Here is a 21,645-nt window from a genome sequence, read left to right on the forward strand (position 1 = left end):
CACATGTGAAGGATTGCTAGATTAAAATATCCCCGTTTTGCACCTCAGTAATGAGCGAGTGGAGTTAGGTGTGGTCCAGACATTGCAGAACTGCAGGCTAGGCTGAGATGCAGCGCTCCCCATGTCCTAAAGGGCCTTCGTATGCTAACTCCGCCCCTGCCTTTATGTGATGCTACCTCCCCTAGGTCATCGTGCCCATGTCTCAGGCTCACTGGCCTTCCGTAAGCACAGGGCACTTGCATTCTCACCACTGCTCGATGGGCTCCACCCACAAGGCGTATGGGTCGTCCACAGACCCCTCCCCCGAGGGTCTCCCCCTCTGAATGCAGTCAGGCTGTGTGGCTCTGTGGTCTTCAGAACCACTGGTGACATGTCCAAGTCCTGTGGATTCTCCGTTTCCGTATCAAGTTGGGAGTTGCGTCAAGCGTTTCTGTGCACAGACCCCAGCTCTGAGTACCCCATGCCCTGGGTCTGTATCAGAGTCAGGAGCCCTGTGGACTCCTGGGAACCTCACCCTCTCTGACATGTCTTCCCTCCAGGACCGATTCAGGACCTTCCCCAAATGTTCCTTCCCCTGCCCTGGCCTGCCTACTTCAACCTTATCCTTCTCTACCACTCGTGGTTGCTGGCCATACCCATCAGCTTCATACCCCATGCCCGTGAAGGTAGGGGTGTGTGTGTGTGTGTGTGTGTGTGTGTGTGTGTGTGTGTGTGTGTGATGCTGAGACCTCGGGACGGCAGGGTCCTGGGAGCCCAGAATTCACTCATTCAGACGGTCATTTACTAGTGGAAGCTCACAGGGTACCTAGAACGTGCATGGCTGAAACCCGTCTTACCAAAGAGCCACTGGCCACACCTGGAAAGGCTGGTCCCGGCACGCTCCCCCTCAGGACTCCTTACCACGAGGAATGGACATTCTCAGCCAGGTCTGGGAACACAGGGTGATGGTTTGCTTGGTCCCCCTCTAAGTGTGTGGCATGTGCACCCCCACTGTGATCCCTGGTGCCAGGCTTCCCCCTGCACAGCACATCCTGTCTCGCCACCCGGGCTCAGGCGGCCACACCCCTGGCCTGGGCCACCAGACCTGCCTGTTCCCTCCTCAGCCAGGAACCCCGTGGGCGAGGCTGCGGCCCTGCTGCCTCCAGGACTTCCCATGTGTAATGCCAACGGGGGGGGTGGACCCGCTGTATCGCTGGGCACCTGCTCTCCTGGATCACCCCAGGCACAGGGAAGGCATTTTCTAAGTGTTTACCCTGTAACTCCTGTGAATATTAGGGAGCCCTGCGTTCAGCAGGGGCACCCCTCTGAGGTAGTCACTCTGCCATCTACTCCTGAGATCCACCAGAGCCAGGGCCCCAGCCAAGCGGACCGGAAGCAGCCAGTCTCCTGGGCCCTGAGCCCCTGGCCGGCTCTCGGGTGCGTCCCATCCATCTGACCTTCCACAAACATGTGGGGCCTCCTTGGTGCAAGTTCACACCCCGGTCACACCAAACACAGCAGACACACTTCCCAAGACTGCAGCAGCTTTAATCCGCCAGGCCGACCCCCCACAGGGCCCACAGCAGTGCTGCGGGACAAGACGAGGTGGGGGCTCACCCCGCTCTGCACAGCCGCCGGCACTGCCCTCCTCACCCACCCAGCCTCCCCAGTCTTACAGGCAGGTAAGTGTGTCCGGGGTGCATGGCACCCTCAGGCACCCTCCTTCTCGTCTCTCCTCGCCCTCTCCTTCTGTGGCTCCAAGCCCTTGGACCCCGCAGCACAATAATACACAGCTTCGTCCTCAGGCCGCAGCTCAGAGATGGTCAAATACCCCGTGTTCTTGGCCAAGTCTTTGGATCCAGAGAAGCGAGCAGGGATCTTGGAGCCATGGCTGTTGTCTAAGTCGGAGAAATAGCTTAGCAAGAATGTGGGAGGGTGGCCGGGTCTCTGCTGGTACCAGTGGATGTCATAAATGGCGACATCAAAGCCACTTCTGAAGGTGCAGGCCAGGTGGACCGTGCTTCCCAGAGACGAGGACACAAACTGCGGCTGAATCAGCACCGGCTGGGGGCCGCAACCTGGGGACACAGAGGCACGTGGGCACTGGGGGTAGGGCAGGGCCAGCGAAGGGGCCGGGACCTGCGAGCTCGGGGGGTTCTCACCTGTGCGGTGGACGAGGAGCAGCAGCAGCAGTGCGGGAACCCAGGCCATGGTACCAATGTGCTACCCTCCGCGGGCGCTCAGCGCCTGGTGCCCTCTCTGGTCTGAGCTAGCATCCTGCCCCGCCCTCCCAGGGGAGGGGCCACTGCACGCATGGTTCCCAGCAGCACCATCCCCACCTGCCTCGGGCTTGCAGCGCCGGCTGGGAGAATGGTCCTGTGGCCGTCTCTGCGGCTCTTGCCTTAGTCCCATAGAAGCATGTGGGTAGGAAGCACCTGCTGGAAGCGTGTGGGCTGGTGCCCAGGAGCCCAGTCCGCTAACTCGTGTCCCCGAGGGGGACTGACCTCAACAGCCGCTGAAGAAGCCGAGCCCTATAGAAATAAGGTTTTTGCCCAAATTGATATGCGTGGTGAACCGGGAGGAGAGGACACATCCTTGCGGTCGTGAAAGCAGCTGCTTTGTGCGGCAGGAAAATGTCGGGGCGAGGGGTGAGTGGGACGCTCTGTCCCCGTGCATGCCGTCTGCGCTTGCCCTCTCCAGCGCAGCCCCCGCCCCGCCCTCCCGACGCTACTGTGCAAAGTGTCTCCCCAGGGAGCGGGTGCGGCGGCGTCTGGGCGCCCGGGTCCCGCCTGCTCCTGGCCCGACGCTGCACCTGCGGACCCGCAGTTTGTCCCGCCCCCGCCCTTCCTGGTTTCCTGTCGTCACCGGGCGCCTGCAGGAGGCCCGCGGCCCGCTCAGCTCAGCCGCCCCCAGAGCCAAGCCGGGTGTGTCCCTGGAGGCCGTCTGGGTGCTCGGATGAGGGCCCGTGGGTTAGTCAGCGTTCTCCAGGGGAACAGAGCCCGCGGGGTACACATGCAGGAGGGGACTTGTCGCGAGCAGCTGGCTCACACCCCCACGGAGCCTGGGGCGCCCCAGGGTCTTCCGCCCGCCCCGCAGGCCGAGCAGAGCCGGCGGTGTCGCTCAGTGCGGGTCTCCAGGCTGGAGAACCAGCAGCCAGCAAACCCCAGTCCAGGGGCCCGAGAAGAGCCATGTCCGCGCTCGGCCCGCAGGCAGGAGGCGAGACGGGTCCACCTGCACCCCGGGGCCCCTTTCTGCTCCATTCAGGCCGCGATGGACGGGACGGTGGCCACCCAGCTCCAGGGCCGGGAGGGGTGCCGAAGAAATGCCAGGTCCTGCAGCCAGGATTCTCCGCGGCCCCTGGGCGGCTTGCGCACTGCGCAGGAGTGGGCGACCCGTCATTACTGACTCTGTAGAAAGAGCCGCACCCAGCGCTCTGGGCGGCACGGCTGCGGGAAGCAGAGGCCGGAGCGGTGGCAGCGCCGGGGACAGACACTGAGAGGGCTGCGGGGGCGGGGAGGCCCGGGGGCAGAGCCCGGCTGGCGGCCTGGGGACTCGCCCAGAGGGGACGGGGTTCCCGCGCCTGACCTGCCACCCTGGGAATAGAGTTGGATGTAAACCCGCTCAGCCCACGGGCGTTCCCTTGTCATTTTGCCGTCTCAGCGAATCCAGAGTGAACGCGCGGTGCTGACCGCCACTGACCAGGTGGAGGGCCCCCTGCTTCTCCGCGTCCACCTGCCCCAGAGCGAATCTCATCCTGAAACGCCTCCCATGTGCGTCCCCCAGTCTGGGCTCCTCCTGGCCCGGTCAGGTTGGCATACAGAAGTGACCCTCACACTACATCTTCCCTCCTCACCACATTCTACAAGTTTCTCAGCAAAGCGTGTCCACCGAGGGAAGAGCAGGGGGTGAAGTGGGCCGTCAGTTCCGGGGGATTGATGGGGACGCCCCTCTCCAGGTGGAGTGCAGCCCCGGAAGAGGGGTCCCTGCCCAGGACAAGTTGTCTACGAATCCAGGGCGTCCCAATAAGGCAAAGTCAGAGAGCTGGGGTGACGGGGGTCACCACGTTTATCCTCACGGCGGTCACCGGCACCGCGGAACCCCGGTCGGTGGGAGTGCGCTGCCCGCCCTCCAAGCCCCCCGCTCCGTGCTCGGGCCTCCTCCCCCAGGAGCCCCGGGACCCCGGGCTGTGTCTGCGCTCTCCCTGGGGCCCCCTCCCTTCCCCCGCCCCCAGCGAGCACCCCTGTGGGACATCCGCGGTGCCTGACAGACGCCTCACCACCTTCCCACCGGGAGCACGGGCAGGGGGTGAACGAGTGTCCCCCGCGACTGACCGGAGGCTCCGTCACCAGTTAAGATCGTATAAATGTGCAAATATGCTCTTATTATATGCACAATGGGCGCTATTAAGGCCAGGTGGGAATCCTGGTCGGAAAATTTCATTTTCCCCACGTGGAGAGGAGAAAAAAAGGACGGGTCGGGGGTGGACCTAGGGGCGTGGGTCACCCAGGGGGCGGGTCTGCCCCGCGGGGAGCGGACCCGCCTTCCCCTGATCCGGGACCGCACCTGACTCGCCTCCCGCCCCCCAGTGCGCCCTCCACGGGGCCGCGCCTTCTGGCCCTCAGCGCCTGGTCACCGCAGGGCCCCGGCCGCCCACGCACCCCCCGGCCCGATCCCCCTGCTCCTCGCAGCCGCCCTCCTGCCAGCCATGCTCCTTTCAGCGTCGCCACCTCAGCAGCCCTCCCTGCTGCCCCAGGTAAGTAGGCGGGCCTCAGGCTTCCTTTTACACATCACACTTATTTTGTCACAGCATTTGCCGCCGCTTACGATGTAGCATTTGCCTGACCACCATCTCTGTGAAGACAGGGGCTGTTGCTGTTTGCTTCATGGCTTAATGCTCACCCTGGTGAAGAAACAAAATTCAGCTGGGTACATTTGAATCTACTTGGGTTTATTCAACAATTCATGCATCAGGACGCATCCCAGCTCACAGAGAGAAAGTCCCCTGATTGGCTCTACAAAGTGGGAGGCTTTTGCAGACAGAAGGAGGTGGAGTAAGGAAGTTACTGTGGCAAAGAACCAGGCTGCCTGGTTAACATGACATTCCTGCGAGACTCAGTAACTGCAGTTAGACGTGAGGTATAAAGTCTCTGTTTGCTGGTAGAGGCATAGCCCAGGTGACTCCGTTTGGGGCCTTTTCAGCAAACCTTACCTAATACAGTGCCACTCCCCAGTCACTTTTGTGTAACAGCATGGATGAATGAATGAATGAATGGATGGTGCTTCTCTGGTGGAGGTGATGTGCTCACCCCACACCCACATGGGCACATGAGTGCAGTGCAGAAAATGACAGCTGTCAGCTGTGCCTACTCACCCACTTCAGCCTCACACTCTGAGTGACCAGCTGGCTGATCCTACACGAGCCAGTAGGGTTCCCGAGCCTCAGCTAATGCCCATCGTCCACCTGGAGGCTCCCATGCACTGAGAGGGGCCACCTAAACTGTATTAACTAGGACTACTAAAAATTAACCTTCTGCCCACAGACCTGTGCCACTGATCAAACGTCAAACATGTGCTTAAGAACAGGCATGACCCAAAGCCGATCCCCAAGAGTTGCAGGGTGGACAAAGTGAGGTAAGGGCAAAGGGGTCCCCCTTTGTGAGGTTGGGGTGTGGAAGGGGAATGTTCTAAGGAATGTTCACTTAGTGCTGTGTGCTGTACGAAGATCAGGACGAGAGGCAACACCGTGAGAAGCATTTCACAAAAAACGTACAGATGTTTGGGTGCATCTACATTTGTAAGCAGTTTTTGTCATGAAAGAAAACGAAATGAAATCATTTCTTATTTCAAATCCAACGAGCATTGAGCTATCCAAGTAAAAATATAGGTAAATGCCTCCCTTCTAAACTTTATTGTTCCACTTTGAAATTAAACCATCATTATCCCATAGTTGTATATTTTTGTATGTTTACACTGTAGTTGAACAAAATAAATTTTAGTTAATTTCTGGTGGTTAATTTTTTTTTTAATGTAGGGCTGTATTTACTCGCATCTTCCTCCCGATGGGTACAGGAATCTGGGTGACTCGGCTCAGGGTGACTATTAGCTTTGTGACATGGCTATTCTGGCATGTGATGGGACCAACCAGGAAAACATGTAGTCGTTCTTTAAAAACAATTATTTTCTTCTTGAGTGAAGGAATCAATCAGTCAGACATTTGACCCACACCCCACATGGGGATCAGCTGTGAGCATAGAACGTGGAAGTGTAAAGGGAAAGTTAGTTTCCTTACACAGGTGCAGTAGTGAGGACCTGGGAGCCCAGGGGACTCACTGAGGCAGGTGGGGCTCCTTTGCCCAATTGCTCCCGTCAACAAGGCCCAGTGGGGTCCTGATAAAGACAGGAGCCGGAGGCGTCGGCGTCTCCTGGGGTGTGGGTGGCAGTGTGCTCCAGCCCGGTCACTCCGTCCTCCAGAGCGGATTGTGCTCATCTCTGCGGCTGTTTGCTCAGTGACGTGACGTGGGGAGCTGGATCTCAGCCACAGCTGGGTATTCACATCATGGAAATTGGCAGTCACTAAATCACAAAGCTTCTTGTTGAATTTTCCCGCAGAACCCTCCATCTCCCCTTATTACCCCTCAGCCTCCACTCACCCTACCTCACATCATGAAAGAATTCCCAGGAGTGGGCACTGGGTTCTGCGGGCACCAGATTGTGTTGTTGCCTCCAGTGTTGGTGCCATCGCTCGGAGTGCAGAGTGTGGCCGTGGTTCCCGGGGTGCAGAGGGCGGTGGGTCACCACAGGCTGGGCGAGGGAGCCTGCAAACACACGCTGAGGGCTTCCGGGCAGGGACGGGGGAACGTGGATCAGGGTCTGAGGCACACGGGCTGTTGCAGGCTAGAGGGCTGCCCTGTGTCCCTGAGGCCTGTCCCTACCTGTGCGGTGACAGAGGAGCATGGCGAGGACAGGCGTCCAGCCGAGTACGCAAGCCTGGCTCCTGCCATTGGCATCTAGTCTGAGGTAGGGGTGGTGCCCATTCCTCAAGCAGGATTTCTGCCCCTTTCCCACATCTGTCTAGGGCTCCACCCGAGAAGTAACTGTGTCTCTCCCCACGGTGGCCTGCAGTCCCACTGGACCCTCTGGTGAGCCCTGGATGTAGGCTTACTGAGAGTGACATCGCCTACTTGTCCCAGAGCATTCATGACACCTGCCTGAAGGAGTTGGTCCTGTGTGGCAATAACTTGTCCCAAACGGTTCCTGGACCCCTAAAGGTCCTGCCGAGTGACGTGTCAGGCACCCTGCCGCACCTGAACTTGAGAAGCTGCTGGCTGAAGGAAGCTCAGCCCCGAGCCCTCCTCCCGGCCTCTGCTCCCTGGTGTTGTGCGTGTCCCCGTCAGGCAGCACGAGCATGCTTCCTCCCTAGCAGAGCTCAGGAGGCTGAGGCGTGTGCAGCACCGGGTCCCTGCTGACTGTGTTGTGTGCTTGGATGAATGCAGGTGGGGCAATCTCAGCAGAATGCAACTTGCCCAGGGCACGCCGAGGTGCGGGAAGTGCTGCCAGGGCTGCAGCGGGCTGACCTGGAGGTGACTAAATCTAGGTTCTGCAGTGTGACTGACTGGTGAGAATGCACAGGTGGCCCGACGGGGAAGGGGCGGCAGCGGGTCTGGAAACATCGGCAGTTTCCTGAGGGGGTGGTGTGGCTGGGAAGGAAATGATCAGGACAGGACACACTAGCGCAAACACCCTAGCAGTGAGCACCATCTCTAGATAGAGCTGGGGCTTCGTGATGAAATCGACAAGCACTGGTCGGAAGTGGGCACTTGGCAAGTGTGGTTCTGCTGCTGGGGATAAAAAGAGTCGCCCCCACCTAGCACTTGTCCTTCTGGTCTGTTTATCCAGTGTCCCCCTCGCCTTGATTCGGTGTTCCCACTTGGAACTGCAAGTAGTTGGGGGAGTGTCCTTGTGTATAAACTGGGTGAATAGAAATGTTAAGGGAATCAAGACGTGTGCGATGCGCAGCATGGGGCTTCCGTTCACTTACAGGGCAGATGCTGGCTGGCTTCCTCTGCCCAGGGGCTGCTCTCCCTGGGGAGCACAGAGGCGGACTCCCAAGGTTTCTGTTGGCAAGGAACTGGGCTTTGACAGTGGATGGGGACCACTGAACAAGAAGCGGGCTGGCTAGCTGATGTCAGAGGAGGGCCATGAGGAGAACGGGATGCCACCGTGATGGCGGGCGTTACTGGCCTTGGCTGGTGGGTGGCTGTGAGATCGATGGACGTGCATAGTGGCCTCTGGCCCTGGCTCCTAGCACAGTGCTCCGACACCCTGGAAACGTCCTAGTTGATGGCACTAGGTGCGTCTCTTGTTCTAACATGTGGTCTGTGACCCCATTCCTGACACAAGGCTCCTAAAACCTTTGTAAATTCCTACGTGGTAAGAGCACTAGGAGCATCCTTGTTTCCAGTGAGACCCCTTAGGCGCCCCTGGGTGGGGCTGAGCGGCAGAAGGGTCTGTGCTTTAGGTGCTGATTTCCCAGTCACCCCTGCTCTCAGCCCTTGCTACCCTCTAATCTACTCTCTACCTTCTGTCTCTATGAATTTGCCTATTTCACATATTTACATAATGAAACACAAGGGAAGCATCATTCTAAATGCAGGATGTGACTGTGGGTTGCGTTGTTGAATCCAAAGCCCCTCTAGGGCAGAACGTAACCTTATTTGGAAGTGGGGGCTTTGCAGAGGTAACCACGTTAAAGGGACGACCTTCGTGTAGGCCCTAATTCAGTCTGACTGGTATCCTTTTAAAAGAGGAAATTGTGAGATGGATAATCACCCGGGAACGATGATGTGAACTTAGACCTTTAGAAGCCACGAATGCCTGAGGCTGCGTGGAGCTCGGAGAGGCCTGGGACGGATGCTTTGCCGGTGCCCTCAGGGAGAGCGTGGCTCTGCCGGCACCTTGACTGGAGACGCGCAGGTGCTGGGACTGGGGGCTACATGGCTGTGTCTCTGAACCCCCAGTCCGCTGTGCTCTCTGATGGCGGCCCCAGAGCACTAACACAGGGACCCTCTGTGACTGCCGTCTTCACTCCGCGTATGTTCGAGGGGCATTCCTGTTGTAGTGAGGGGCAGAACGCCACTCCTGTTCATGTGTGTGCGCACTGTTATTCTGCCCAGTTGCTCACTGACAGGCACTGGGTTTTCTACCTTATGGCTCTTGTGCATAGTGCTGTGGTGAACAGGGGCATACAAACCGCTCTTTCAGTCCCTACTTTCGGTTATTGGGTCATGTACCCAGCAGAGGAGTTGCTGGCTCATGCAGTCATTCGACACTAAGTTCTGGAGGAACCACCCATTTTCCCAGCAGCTGCACCATTTTCCATCCCCACCACCAATGTTTGAGTTGTCCAGTTTCTCCACATCCTCACCAGCACTTCTTATTTCCGTTTTTTTAATGGCCACCCTGTCCCGTAGGGCAAGGGGTTTGTCCCTTGGTGTCTGCCAGTAAGACCCAGCCAAGTCAGCCTGAAGGGCAGCAGTGTTTATGCCTGGCAGTGACAAGGAGAACCCTGGGGGCACTTCCCAAGGCAGGTCTCCGTGGAGAAGGCCCAGGGCTGGTCCTGTCCTGGGCAACAACCACAAGGTGAGGCAGGCAGTCCTCAGGGGCACCCGGCCAATGAGGTGAGAACTCAGGGCAACTCTGGTTGGGGAATGAGTGATTGGCAGGCACTCTCAGTGCCATGCAACAGGGCGGTGCCTCAGGCGGCAGTCCCGGAACCCTTGCAGGGTGCGACTGGTAATGCTCCCCGTCTGAGGCTCTGCTCCTCCCAATACACCTTGCTCTGCGGAACAACACACAGCGTTCACTCTCCCTGCAATGTCCCCTTAACCCTTTTCTGCCTAGCTGCCTGGTCCTAAAATCCCCCCCTCAGATAGTCCACTTCTCGTTCTCGGGGGATGAATGACAGAGGTCATTCCTCTGTGGCCTCTTCTCCTGACTGGGGTCCATTGCTTCCTGACGCTTAGAGGAGTAAACCTCTTGGGCTGCTAAGCTGAGATAGGCCTTGGGATCCGCTGGGGGTTCTGCAAGCGCCTGTGTTGCTGCACGACCGTCATCTGCAGCTTTAGTTTTCTCAGTGGGTAGAGAGGAATTTTTCACAAGCGAATTAAAGAGGCAAGGTCTGAACAGTAACAGCAAGAGCAGCAATGCCAGTGGTCCTATTAACGGCAAGACCCAGGTGAGGCTCGGCATCACTAGTTTCACTGCCTGCCAAGTGGAGTCAGAGGCATTGCTTTGCTGATTAAATGTGTGCAGCCAAGAGGCCTGCACGTGGTCTGTCTAACAGGAGCTTCTCTTTCCCCTGAAGTATTTCCCAGGTGCCTCGTGGCGTGCTGGTCACAGCCCTCACCTCCCCCTGCTTGGCATAATCCCTGGCTGGATTGTCTAGAGCCCTAGAGGCCACATGTATATGTAGACAGTGGGCGACAGTAGAATCAGGCAAGCATCCTGGCCGTAAACGTTCTATTTTCCCTACACAAGCCTATAGCTGTCCACACACTGGCCAAGGTCATGCCAGGGGCTGTCCTGGACCTATGAGATGTTTGAGGAACAGTTACTCCTCTTGGGAGCAAACTGCCAATGGTACCATCTTTGCCAATGCTGTGTAGTTCTGATGAGGGAAAGCTCTGGCCACGCCGGGGTCAGGGCATCCCCCGTGTGGACCATCGCGGTCTGGCGGCTGGTCATCAAAGGCCCGCTTCGGAATACACAGCCTGGGGGAGCACAAGGTTCCCTGGGGTGTGTGGTCCTGAAATGGATCTGTAAGGTCTACATCCTCCGTGGGGGTGAGCCCGTCACAGCTAGGGGACGACCACCCCCCATTCCCCTGCAGGTGCTTCTCTTACTGTGTAAGTGGAAGTTTTTCTTGCTCGCGGGAGGATAGAAGTTAACCTACAGAAGCGTCTGTGGTTACCCAGGCCGGTCCATAGTTCGCAGGTGTTTGGCCCCAGGAGAGTAAAATTTCCATACATCATGGTGTTGAGACAGCAGTGGGTTTCTTTCTGTGTACAAGGGGCACGGGAGCCAACAGCCCGAAGATAGATCGAGGTCCTCTCTCCTTTTCAGGAGTCATGACCCTGGGTGCACATGTAGCGTTGTCTTTAGAAGTACGGTTTGAAAATTGAACTTGCGTCCCGGAGGTCTCATCAGGTACAGGAGGAAGGTGCAGGCATGGTTCAGCCGGGTGGTAAGGGCACCAGGGTTGGCTCCTGGGCGCCATATGGGGAGGTTAAGAGTGTGGTGTCCTTGAGGGAGGCTTTAGCCGCTTGTTTAATGCGGGGATGCGGGTGGCAAGTTAAGCAGTGAGACAAGTCATTTCCCTGGGCGATAATCGGGGGAACGGTGACTGCTGCATTTTCTGCCCGGAGTCCAGGTGTTGGGGCTCCCAGAGTTACCATTAGAGACAGCCACACGGAAACATTTCTATAAGAGCGTAGTTAGCAAGCAATTTAATTCCAACCACGTGAGAGCATACGCCATTGACTGGGAGATAGAAAATTAGCAGCCTTCAGGTGAATCAGGATAGTAAGTGACATACAGGAACAGGATTCAAGCTTTACTTATCTTTTAGTGGCATTTTTTAGAAAACAATCCTTTATATTGTAGTACATACAATCAAATGCAGAAATCTTAGTGTAGACTGATGAGCACGTGTCTGCAGGCATGTAACCACTGCCCAGATCAGGATACCAAGCATTCTTTCTCATTTTTCTTTCCCTTCACCCATTTCACCCACCCCTATGCCCCCTCTTCTATGGTAACCACCAGTCTGTTCTCTGTGTTTAATTTCAGTTAGTTAGTTTTGATTAAGAAGACAGAAAATCAAGAATTGTTTCTCTGTTTTTCTCTAGGAAAAAAGCCAGCTGTTTTTCTCAGGACAGGGACCCACTCGAGTTCCGTGCCCCTGGGTGGACATGCAGTGGGAAGGTGGCAGGCAGAGGAGCAGCACGTACATGTGAGCCCGGGAGAGAACGCTGACCCCGTCCCAGAGAGGGGGCATGGAAGGCCCTGAGAGGGAGCCTCCTCTCCCCTTCCTGTGTCCCGAGTCGTAGCAGACTGGGGTCCTCTGCCCCTCCCCTCTAGGGAGAGTGGGGGCTTCCCCACGAGGGAACCCACGTTGGGATGGGAAGGTGGGGCTGGGAGTCAGCCCCGAATCAGCCAGAGGCCCTGTGTCCCCCTGGGGAGCGTTCTCCGGCCCGAGCTGTGCTACTGAAGGTGACGGAAGCATGACCAGCGCCATCGTTCCTCCGCGCTGCCGTCTGGAGAGGAGGAGGTTGGCCCTGGGGACCTGCAGCCTGCCTGTTAGAGGCCCTGGCCTGCCTGCTCAGCCACGTGAATTTCCCCACCAGACCCAAGCCCCGGGCGCAGGAGGGGACGCAGCAGAGTTTGGTTCAGCTGAAGCCTGTGGTTTACCGGACAAGCCGCAGGGAGAGGGCTGAGGGGACGAGGGTGTCCAAGCATCATCCATGCGGCCGCAGGACCCCAGCCTCCGAGCTGGGGGAGGGGAGAGGGGGAGGCAGGATGGGAAGGAGGAGAATGAAAGCAGGTCACAGCCCCAGGGGGACTAGGCCCAGGAGCAGGGGCGTGGGAGAGGAGCTCAGTGTCAGGGATGGAAAATAAAATTTCATGCAGGCCGCAGTTACAACTGAAAAAGTTTTTCGTTGCAAGCAGTACAAAAATTCCTCCCTTTAATTTTGGAAAAATTTAAATTGGTTGAAAACAGTACAATGAACACTCATAGTCCTTCCACTTAGAGACATAAAACATTTTGCCACAATTTTTTCTCTCTCTGAACATGTGCATGATTCCCAAGGTATCTACGAAAAACTTCCAGGACTAGTATCCTTAGTAAGGCTGCAGGATATAAAATCAGCAACCTCAACAAAATCAGCTGTGCTTCTATTATAAGAAGTAGAAAACAAAATTGAAATGAAATACTATTTATAACTCCTCAGATGCCAAACTCCTCAATAAAATATTACCAAGCAAATTCAAAACTATAGCAAAAGATATATTCAAAAAAATCACATCATGACAAAGTGGGATTTATTGCAGGGATGCAGGATGAAACAATATGCATCAGTCAATCAATCAATGTCATACACCACATTAACAAAAGGAAGGATGAAAACCACACGATCGTCTCAATAGATACTGGAAAAGCGTTTGACAAAAGCCAACATTCAATCATGACAAACACTCAACGAAATGTGTATATAGGGTACGCACATCAACACAACAAAGGCCACATGGAACAAACCCACAGCGAACATCATACTCAGTGGTGAAAACTGGAAGCTTTTCCTCTAAGATCAGCAACAATACAGAACAAGGTGCCCACTCTCCCCACCTTCACTCAGCAGAGTACTGGAGGCCCCAGCCCTGCCGTTGGACATAAAAGGCATCCAGATTGCTAAGGAAGAGACTGACCTGTCACTATCTGCAGATGACATGATACTATACGTAGAAAACACTAATGACTCCACCGAAAAACGATTCGAACTAATAACTGGATTTAGCAAAGTACCGGGATATATAGTTAATACACAGAAATCTGTTGTGTCCTTACATATTAACAGTGAACTGGCAGAAAGAGAAATAAGGAAAACAATTTCATTTACAGTTGCATCAAAAAGAATAAAATATTCAGGAATAAACTTAACCAAGGAGGTAAAAGACCTGTACTCTGAAAAATATAAGACACTCATGAGAGAAATTAAAGAAGGCAGAAATAAATAGAAATGTATCCCATGCTCATGGATAGGACAAAATCATGTCAAAACAACTGTCCTGCCCAAAGCAGTATACAGACTCAATGCAATCCCTATCAAAATTCCAATGGCACATTTCCATGAACCATAACAATCCTAAGATGCGTACGGAACCACAAAAGACTGAGAGGCCAAAGCAATGCTGAGGAAGAAGAACAGAGCTGGGGGTATTAGCCTGCCTGCCTTCAAGCTAGTCTACAACTACAATAATCAAAACAGCACAGTACTGACATAAGAACAGATCCGCAGGTCAATGGACCAGAATAGAGAACCCAGATAGAAACCCACACATATACGGTCAACTAATATACGGTAAAGGAGCCATGAATATACACTGGGGTAAAGACAGCCTCTCCAGTAACTGGTGCTGGGAAAGCTGGACAGGGACAAGCAAGAGAATGAATGTGGATCACTGCCTAACTCTGCACACAAAAGTAAACTCAAAAAGTATCAAGACCTGAATGTAAGACATGAAACCATAAAACTCTTACAACAAAACACAGGCAAAAATCTCCTGAACCTAAGCACAAGCAATTTTTTCTAGACACAACTCCTTGGGCAGGGGAAACATAATGAAAATCTGAACAAGTGGGACTACCTTGAACGAAAAACTTCTGTACAACAAAGGACACTATCAGCAGAACAAAAAGGCATCCGACAGTACTGGAGACTATATTCACAAATGATTTATCCGATAAGGGGTTAATATCCAAGATATAGAAAGAACCCATACCTCAACACCAAAAAATAAAGGAATTGTCTGATTAAAAGTGGGCAGAATACCTGAGCAAACATTTTTCCAAAGAAGAAATACAGATGACCAGTAGGCACTTGAAAAGATGCTGCACGTTGCTAATAATCGGGGAAATACAGAACTTTGTTTACAATACCCAAGATATGGAAGCAACCAAAGTGTCCATTGAATCAAGAAGATGTGTTACATACACACCATGGAATATCATTCAGCCATAAAAATGAAATCCTGCCATTTCCATCAACATGGATGGATTTAGAGGGTTTTATGCTCAGTGAAATAAGGCAGGTAAAGAAAAAGAAATACCATATGATTCACTTCTTTGTGGAATATAAAAAAAAGGAAAACAAAATGAACAAAAGAGCAGTAGACTCATAGACACTGAGAAGTGACTGGTTGAGGGGCTGAGGTGGGTGAGTAAGAAGGGTGAGAGGGAAAGAGGGGCATAAAAGTTCTCAACCATAATATAAGTTGGTCACGAGGATGGTAGTACAGCACGGAGACCAAAGGCAGTGATTTGGTGACATCTTCCCCTGTTGGTGATAATAACTCCACTAGTGGGAGTGAGTATTTAATAATAAGGGGGACTATTGAACCACTGTGTTGTATACCTGAAACCAATATAAGATTGAATATCAATGATACTTCAAATAAAAAAAGGAAAAAATATCCAGTGTGAAAATGAGCAGAAGACAAGAACAGACATTTGCCTAAAGAGGACTTACACACGCAACAAGCATGCGGGAAGGGCTGAGCAGCGTTCACCTCTGGGGAAATGCAGATCGAACCGCAGTGAGCTGCCACTGCTCACTCACCAGGCGGCTGAAGTAGGAAGTAGTGGTAACACCGGAGAGCTGGTGAGGGTGGGAGGAACTGAAGCAGTCTTACGCTGCTGACGGGAATGTACAGTGGTCCACCCATTCTGCTTGCAGCTTGTTATAAAATATAACAGAAGAGGGCTTGCCATACTCCCCAGCCGTGGCACTCGTGAGCATCCACAGACATTACATGAATGTTCACAAAGAAACTTACACAGAAATGTTCTTAGCAGCTTTACTCCTAATAGCCCCAACTGGAGGCTGCCAATGGCAGGTTGGACAGATGGTGGTGACCCACACCACGGGGTATCACAGAGCAGTAAAAAGGAATAAGCCACTGAGACACGCACCCAATTGGGTGAACTTCAAGGGAACTGTGTTGAGTGCGGAAAGCCATTCTCTAACGGTAACATGCTGTATGATTCTATTTCTGTGACATTCTTGAAATGACAAAATTATACAGTTGGAGGCCAGATGAGTGGGTATAGGAGCTGGGATGGGAGGATTGAGGGGGGGCGAGACCCCAGAGGGGCAGCAGGAGGGGCCTTGTGGTAAGAGCCACAGTGTATTGGTGGGGTGTGGTCAGGTTGCTGCCCACATACATGCACAGATGAGTGCAGGTGTCATCAGAGGCACCAGGACAAGCTTCGTCCTGCCCCATGGCAGTATCCTGGTGTGGACACTGGACTGTAGTAATGCAGGACGCCAGCATTGGGGAAAGCTGCGCAAAGTTGCACACATTACTTTACAACTTTGAAATCTGTAATTATTTCAAAATTAAAAGTTTTGAAAAATTCAGCCATAGATGTTTCAACACATTCTCCTAAAAGCCACAATATCATGACCATACCTAAGAAAGTTCATATAATTCTGTAAGAGCTAATACCTATCATTAAATTTCCACAGTGTCCACAAAATTGACTTTTATTTATAGCTACTGCTTTTTGCTTCGGTTGGTCTGCAAGCAAGATTGAATCTCAGTTCATGCATTCTGGTTACTTATTCGATCCCTTTGGCTTCTTTTCACACAAGACTCCCTACACCTGTTTCTTTCTTGATACTCACTTTTCATAGAGTCCCAGCTAGTCTTCTTTTCTGGCGTTCCAAAGTCTGGGTTTGTGTGATTGCTGTCCTGTGGCGCCCGTGTTTCCTGAGAACTGGGAGGGAAGGCTGGGAGCTTGAGTCTCCTGAGGTGCCACGCGAGGAGCCGCCTGGGGGTGGAGGGCTTCCTGCTCTGCCCTCGGCGGGGCCCCAGGCCGGGCAACCCCTCATGAGAGCCACCAGGCGTAAGGGCCATGGAAGGGTGACAGATTTCTCCCAAGGAAATGCCCACGTTCCCTCCGTGACAAGGGTGTGTGGAGTGTCACTTGGGCACCTTTCACATGCCCTGTTGTCCCAGTAACCAATTAACCAATGGTTTTAGCACCTTTTGTGATCCTTGCCTTAATAATAATTATTAATGCATTGAAGGTTGCAAAACAATCATTTTCTCATTGTGGTGCTCTTTCTCCATGTACTGGGGTATAAACCGTTATCCTTTTGAGAATTAGCGGGACCGAAGGTGACTTTGCCCAAATCTGTTAAATACAGGCAATAAAACTAAATGTGCTGTTTGGGCATATCAGCACATTTCTGGCTAGAGACCAACTGGAATGGGCTTGTACTGCCCACAGATAGAAGACCTCATGGTAACTGCAATGAATTTAAACACCTCGAATATGCTTATATCTGTGAACTTACGATACTAACAATCTGCACTTGGATGGTGCTGGCACACTGACTTGTTGTTTTTAGTGTTAGTCAATAAAAGGGAGAGAGACTAAACATTTATCCTGCCCTTACTGTAAGAATAGTCCTCCCTGTGACTAAAGATTTGGTGAGGGCAGGTGTCTTCATACACGTCTCTCCCTCACATGTGAAGGATTGCTAGATTAAAATATCCCCGTTTTGCACCTCAGTAATGAGCGAGTGGAGTTAGGTGTGGTCCAGACATTGCAGAACTGCAGGCTAGGCTGAGATGCAGCGCTCCCCGTGTCCTAAAGGGCCTTCGTATGCTAACTCCGCCCCTGCCTTTATGTGAGGCCACCTCCCCTAGGTCATCGTGCCCATGTCTCAGGCTCACTGGCCTTTCGTAAGCACAGGGCACTTGCATCCTCACCACTGCTCGGTGGGCTCCAACCACAAGGCCTCTGGGTCGTCCGCAGACCCCTCCCCCGAGGGTCTCCCCCTCTGAATGCGGTCAGGCTGTGTGGCTCTCTGGGAGTTGCGTCAAGCGTTTCTGTGCACAGACCCCAGCTCTGAGTACCCCATGCGCTGAGTCTGTATCAGAGTCAGGAGCCCTGTGGACTCCTGGGGCCCGTGGTGGGTGGCGGTGTGGAGCTCTTTGCAGTACCAGGCAGCAGATCCCAACCGTCTGGAACCTCACCCTCTCTGACATGTCTCCCCTCCAGGACCGATTCAGGGCCTTCCCGAAATGTTCCTTCCCCTTCCCTGGCCTGCCTACTTCAACCTTATCCTTCTCTACCACTCGTGGTTGCTGGCCATACCCATCAGCTTCATGCCCCATGCCCGTGAAGGTAGGGGTGTGTGTGTGTGTGTGTGTGTGTGAGACAGCGAGGGAGGGGAGAGAATCCATCCGCTGAGACCTCGGGACGGCAGGGTCCTGGGAGCCCAGAATTCACTCATTCAGACGGTCATTTACTAGTGGAAGCTCACAGGGTACCTAGAACGTGCATGGCTGAAACCCGTCTTACCAAAGAGCCACTGGCCACACCTGGAAAGGCTGGTCCCGGCACGCTCCCCCTCAGGACTCCTTAGCACGAGGAATGGACATTCTCAGCCACGTCTGGGAACACAGGGTGATGGTTTGCTTGGTCCCCCTCTAAGTGTGTGGCCTGTGCACCCCCACTGTGATCCCTGGTGCCAGGCTTCCCCCTGCACAGCACATCCTGTCTCGCTACCCGGGCTCAGGCGGCCACACCCCTGGCCTGGGCCACCAGACCTGCCTGTTCCCTCCTCAGCCAGGAAGCCCGTGGGCGAGGCTGCGGCCCTGCTGCCTCCAGGACTTCCCATGTGTAATGCCAACGGGGGGGGGACCCGCTGTATCGCTGGGCACCTGCTCTCCTGGATCACCCCAGGCACAGGGAAGGCATTTTCTAAGTGTTTACCCTGTAACTCCTGTGAATATTAGGGAGCCCTGCGTTCAGTAGGGGCACCCCTCTGAGGTAGTCACTCGGCCATCTGCTCCTGAGATCCACCAGAGCCAGGGCCCCAGCCAAGCGGACCGGAAGCAGCCAGTCTCCTGGGCCCTGAGCCCCTGGCCGGCTCTCGGGTGCGTCCCATCCATCTGACCTTCCACAAACATGTGGGGCCTCCTTGGTGCAAGTTCACACCCCGGTCACACCAAACTCAGCAGACACACTTCCCGAGACTGCAGCAGCTTTAATCTGCCAGGCCGACCCCCCACAGGGCCCACAGCAGTGCTGCGGGACAAGACGAGGTGGGGGCTCACCCCGCTCTGCAGAGCCGCCGGCACTGCCCTCCTCACCCACCCAGCCTCCCCAGTCTTACAGGCAGGTAAGTGTGTCCGGGGTGCCTGGCACCCTCAGGCACCCTCCTTCTCGTCTCTCCTCGCCCTCTCCTTCTGCGGCTCCAAGCCCTTGGACCACGCAGCACAATAATACACAGCTTCGTCCTCAGGCCGCAGCTCAGAGATGGTCAAATACCCCGTGTTCTTGGCCAAGTCTTTGGATCCAGAGAAGCGAGCAGGGATCTTGGAGCCATGGCTGTTGTCTAAGTCGGAGAAATAGCTTAGCAAGAATGTGGGAGGGTGGCCGGGTCTCTGCTGGTACCAGTGGATGTCATAAATGGCGACATCAAAGCCACTTCTGAAGGTGCAGGCCAGGTGGACCGTGCTTCCCAGAGACGAGGACACAAACTGCGGCTGAATCAGCACCGGCTGGGGGCCGCAACCTGGGGACACAGAGGCACGTGGGCACTGGGGGTAGGGCAGGGCCAGCGAAGGGGCCGGGACCTGCGAGCTCGGGGGGTTCTCACCTGTGCGGTTGGCGAGGAGCAGCAGCAGCAGTGCGGGAACCCAGGCCATGGTACCAATGTGCTACCCTCCGCGGGCGCTCAGCGCCTGGTGCCCTCTCTGGTCTGAGCCAGCATCCTGCCCCGCCCTCCCAGGGGAGGGGCCACTGCACGCATGGTTCCCAGCAGCACCATCCCCACCTGCCTCGGGCTTGCAGCGCCGGCTGGGAGAATGGTCCTGTGGCCGTCTCTGCGGCTCTTGCCTTAGTCCCATAGAAGCATGTGGGCAAGAAGCACCTGCTGGAAGCTTGTGGGCTGGTGCCCAGGAGCCCAGTCCGCTAACTCGTGTCCCCGAGGGGGACTGACCTCAACAGCCGCTGAGGAAGCCGAGCCCCATACAAAAAAGGCTTTTGTCCAAATTGATATGCGTGGTGAACCGGGAAGAGAGGACACATCCTTGGGGTCGTGAAAGCAGCTGCTTTGTGCGGCAGGAAAATGTCGGGGCGAGGGGTGAGTGGGACGCTCTGTCCCCGTGCATGCCGTCTACGCTTGCCCTCTCCTGCGCAGCCCCCGCCCCGCCCTCCCGACGCTACTGTGCAAAGTGTCTCCCCAGGGAGCGGGTGCGGCGGCGTCTGGGCGCCCGGGTCCCGCCTGCTCCTGGCCCGACGCTGCACCTGCGGACCCGCAGTTTGTCCCGCCCCCGCCCTTCCTGGTTTCCTGCCGTCACCGGGCGCCTGCAGGAGGCCCGAGGCCCGCTCAGCTCAGCCGCCCCCAGAGCCAAGCCGGGTGTGTCCCTGGAGGCCGTCTGGGTGCTCGGATGAGGGCCCGTGGGTTAGTCAGCGTTCTCCAGGGGAACAGAGCCCGCGGGGTACACATGCAGGAGGGGACTTGTCGCGAGCAGCTGGCTCACACCCCCACGGAGCCTGGGGCGCCCCAGGGTCTTCCGACCGCCCCGCAGGCCGAGCAGAGCCGGCGGTGTCGCTCAGTGCGGGTCTCCAGGCTGGAGAACCAGCAGCCAGCAAACCCCAGTCCAGGGGCCCGAGAAGAGCCATGTCCGCGCTCGGCCCGCAGGCAGGAGGCGAGACGGGGCCATCTGCTCCCCCGGGGCCCTTTCTGCTCCATTCAGGCCGCGATGGACGGGACGGTGGCCACCCAGCTCCAGGGCCGGGAGGGGTGCCGAAGAAATGCCAGGTCCTGCAGCCAGGATTCTCCGCGGCCCCTGGGCGGCTTGCGCACTGCGCACGAGTGGGCGACCCGTCATTACTGACTCTGTAGAAAGAGCCGCACCCAGCGCTCTGGGCGGCACGGCTGCGGGAAGCAGAGGCCGGAGCGGTGGCAGCGTCGGGGACAGACACTGAGAGGGCTGCGGGGGCGGGGAGGCCCGGGGGCAGAGCCCGGATGGCGGCCTGGGGACTCGCCCAGAGGGGACGGGGTTCCCGCGCCTGACCTGCCACCCTGGGAATAGAGTTGGATGTAAACCCGCTCAGCCCACGGGCGTTCCCTTGTCATTTTGCCGTCTCAGCGAATCCAGAGTGAACGCGCGGTGCTGACCGCCACTGACCAGGTGGAGGGCCCCCTGCTTTTCCGCGTCCACCTGCCCCAGAGCGAATCTCATCCTGAAACGCCTCCCAGGTGCGTCCCCCAGTCTGGGCTCCTCCTGGCCCGGTCAGGTTGGCATACAGAAGTGACCCTCACACTACATCTTCCCTCCTCACCACATTCTACAAGTTTCTCAGCAAAGCGTGTCCACCGAGGGAAGAGCAGGGGGTGAAGTGGGCCGTCAGTTCCGGGGGATTGATGGGGACGCCCCTCTCCAGGTGGAGTGCAGCCCCGGAAGAGGGGTCCCTGCCCAGGACAAGTTGTCTACGAATCCAGGGCGTCCCAATAAGGCAAAGTCAGAGAGCTGGGGTGACGGGGGTCACCACGTTTATCCTCACGGCGGTCACCGGCACCGCGGAACCCCGGTCGGTGGGAGTGCGCTGCCCGCCCTCCAAGCCCCCCGCTCCGTGCTCGGGCCTCCTCCCCCAGGAGCCCCGGGACCCCGGGCTGTGTCTGCGCTCTCCCTGGTGCCCCCACCCTTCCCCCGCCCCCAGCGAGCACCCCTGTGGGACATCCGCGGTGCCTGACAGACGCCTCACCACCTTCCCACCGGGAGCACGGGCAGGGGGTGAACGAGTGTCCCCCGCGACTGACCGGAGGCTCCGTCACCAGTTAAGATCGTATAAATGTGCAAATA

At 55.8% G+C, this 21,645-nt stretch overlaps 1 protein-coding gene across 1 annotated transcript; it reads right to left on the reverse strand.

Annotated features, from left to right (window-relative positions):
- Positions 1-1,506: 1,506 nt before the first annotated feature.
- Positions 1,507-19,545, reverse strand: LOC108389590 (V-set pre-B cell surrogate light chain 1). Its single transcript, XM_073222413.1, has 7 exons — positions 19,434-19,545; positions 18,990-19,349; positions 12,448-12,528; positions 11,146-11,243; positions 3,405-3,572; positions 2,142-2,202; positions 1,507-2,057 (listed from the first exon to the last, which is right to left on the reverse strand). Exons 1-7 carry the CDS (start codon positions 19,480-19,482, stop codon positions 1,690-1,692), a joined length of 1,185 nt encoding a protein of 394 aa, XP_073078514.1. The 5' UTR covers positions 19,483-19,545; the 3' UTR covers positions 1,507-1,689.
- Between the last annotated feature and the right edge of the window lie 2,100 nt (positions 19,546-21,645).

The sequence above is a fragment of the Manis javanica genome, chromosome 15 (genome assembly GCF_040802235.1).
Source record: "Manis javanica isolate MJ-LG chromosome 15, MJ_LKY, whole genome shotgun sequence".
NCBI classification, from domain to species: Eukaryota; Metazoa; Chordata; class Mammalia; order Pholidota; family Manidae; genus Manis; species Manis javanica.

Coding starts and splice junctions, on each gene's coding strand:
- LOC108389590 (XM_073222413.1), bottom strand. CDS start 19,482: ATGGCCTGGGTTCCCGCACTGCTGCTGCTGCTCCTCGCCAACCGCACA. Junction 12,529..18,989: donor GAGGAGAGACGAGAAGGAGG/GTGCCTGAGGGT, acceptor CCCCTCCCCCAG/CTCGGAGGCTGGGGTCCTGC. Junction 2,058..2,141: donor GCTCCTCGTCCACCGCACAG/GTGAGAACCCCC, acceptor CTGTGTCCCCAG/GTTGCGGCCCCCAGCCGGTG.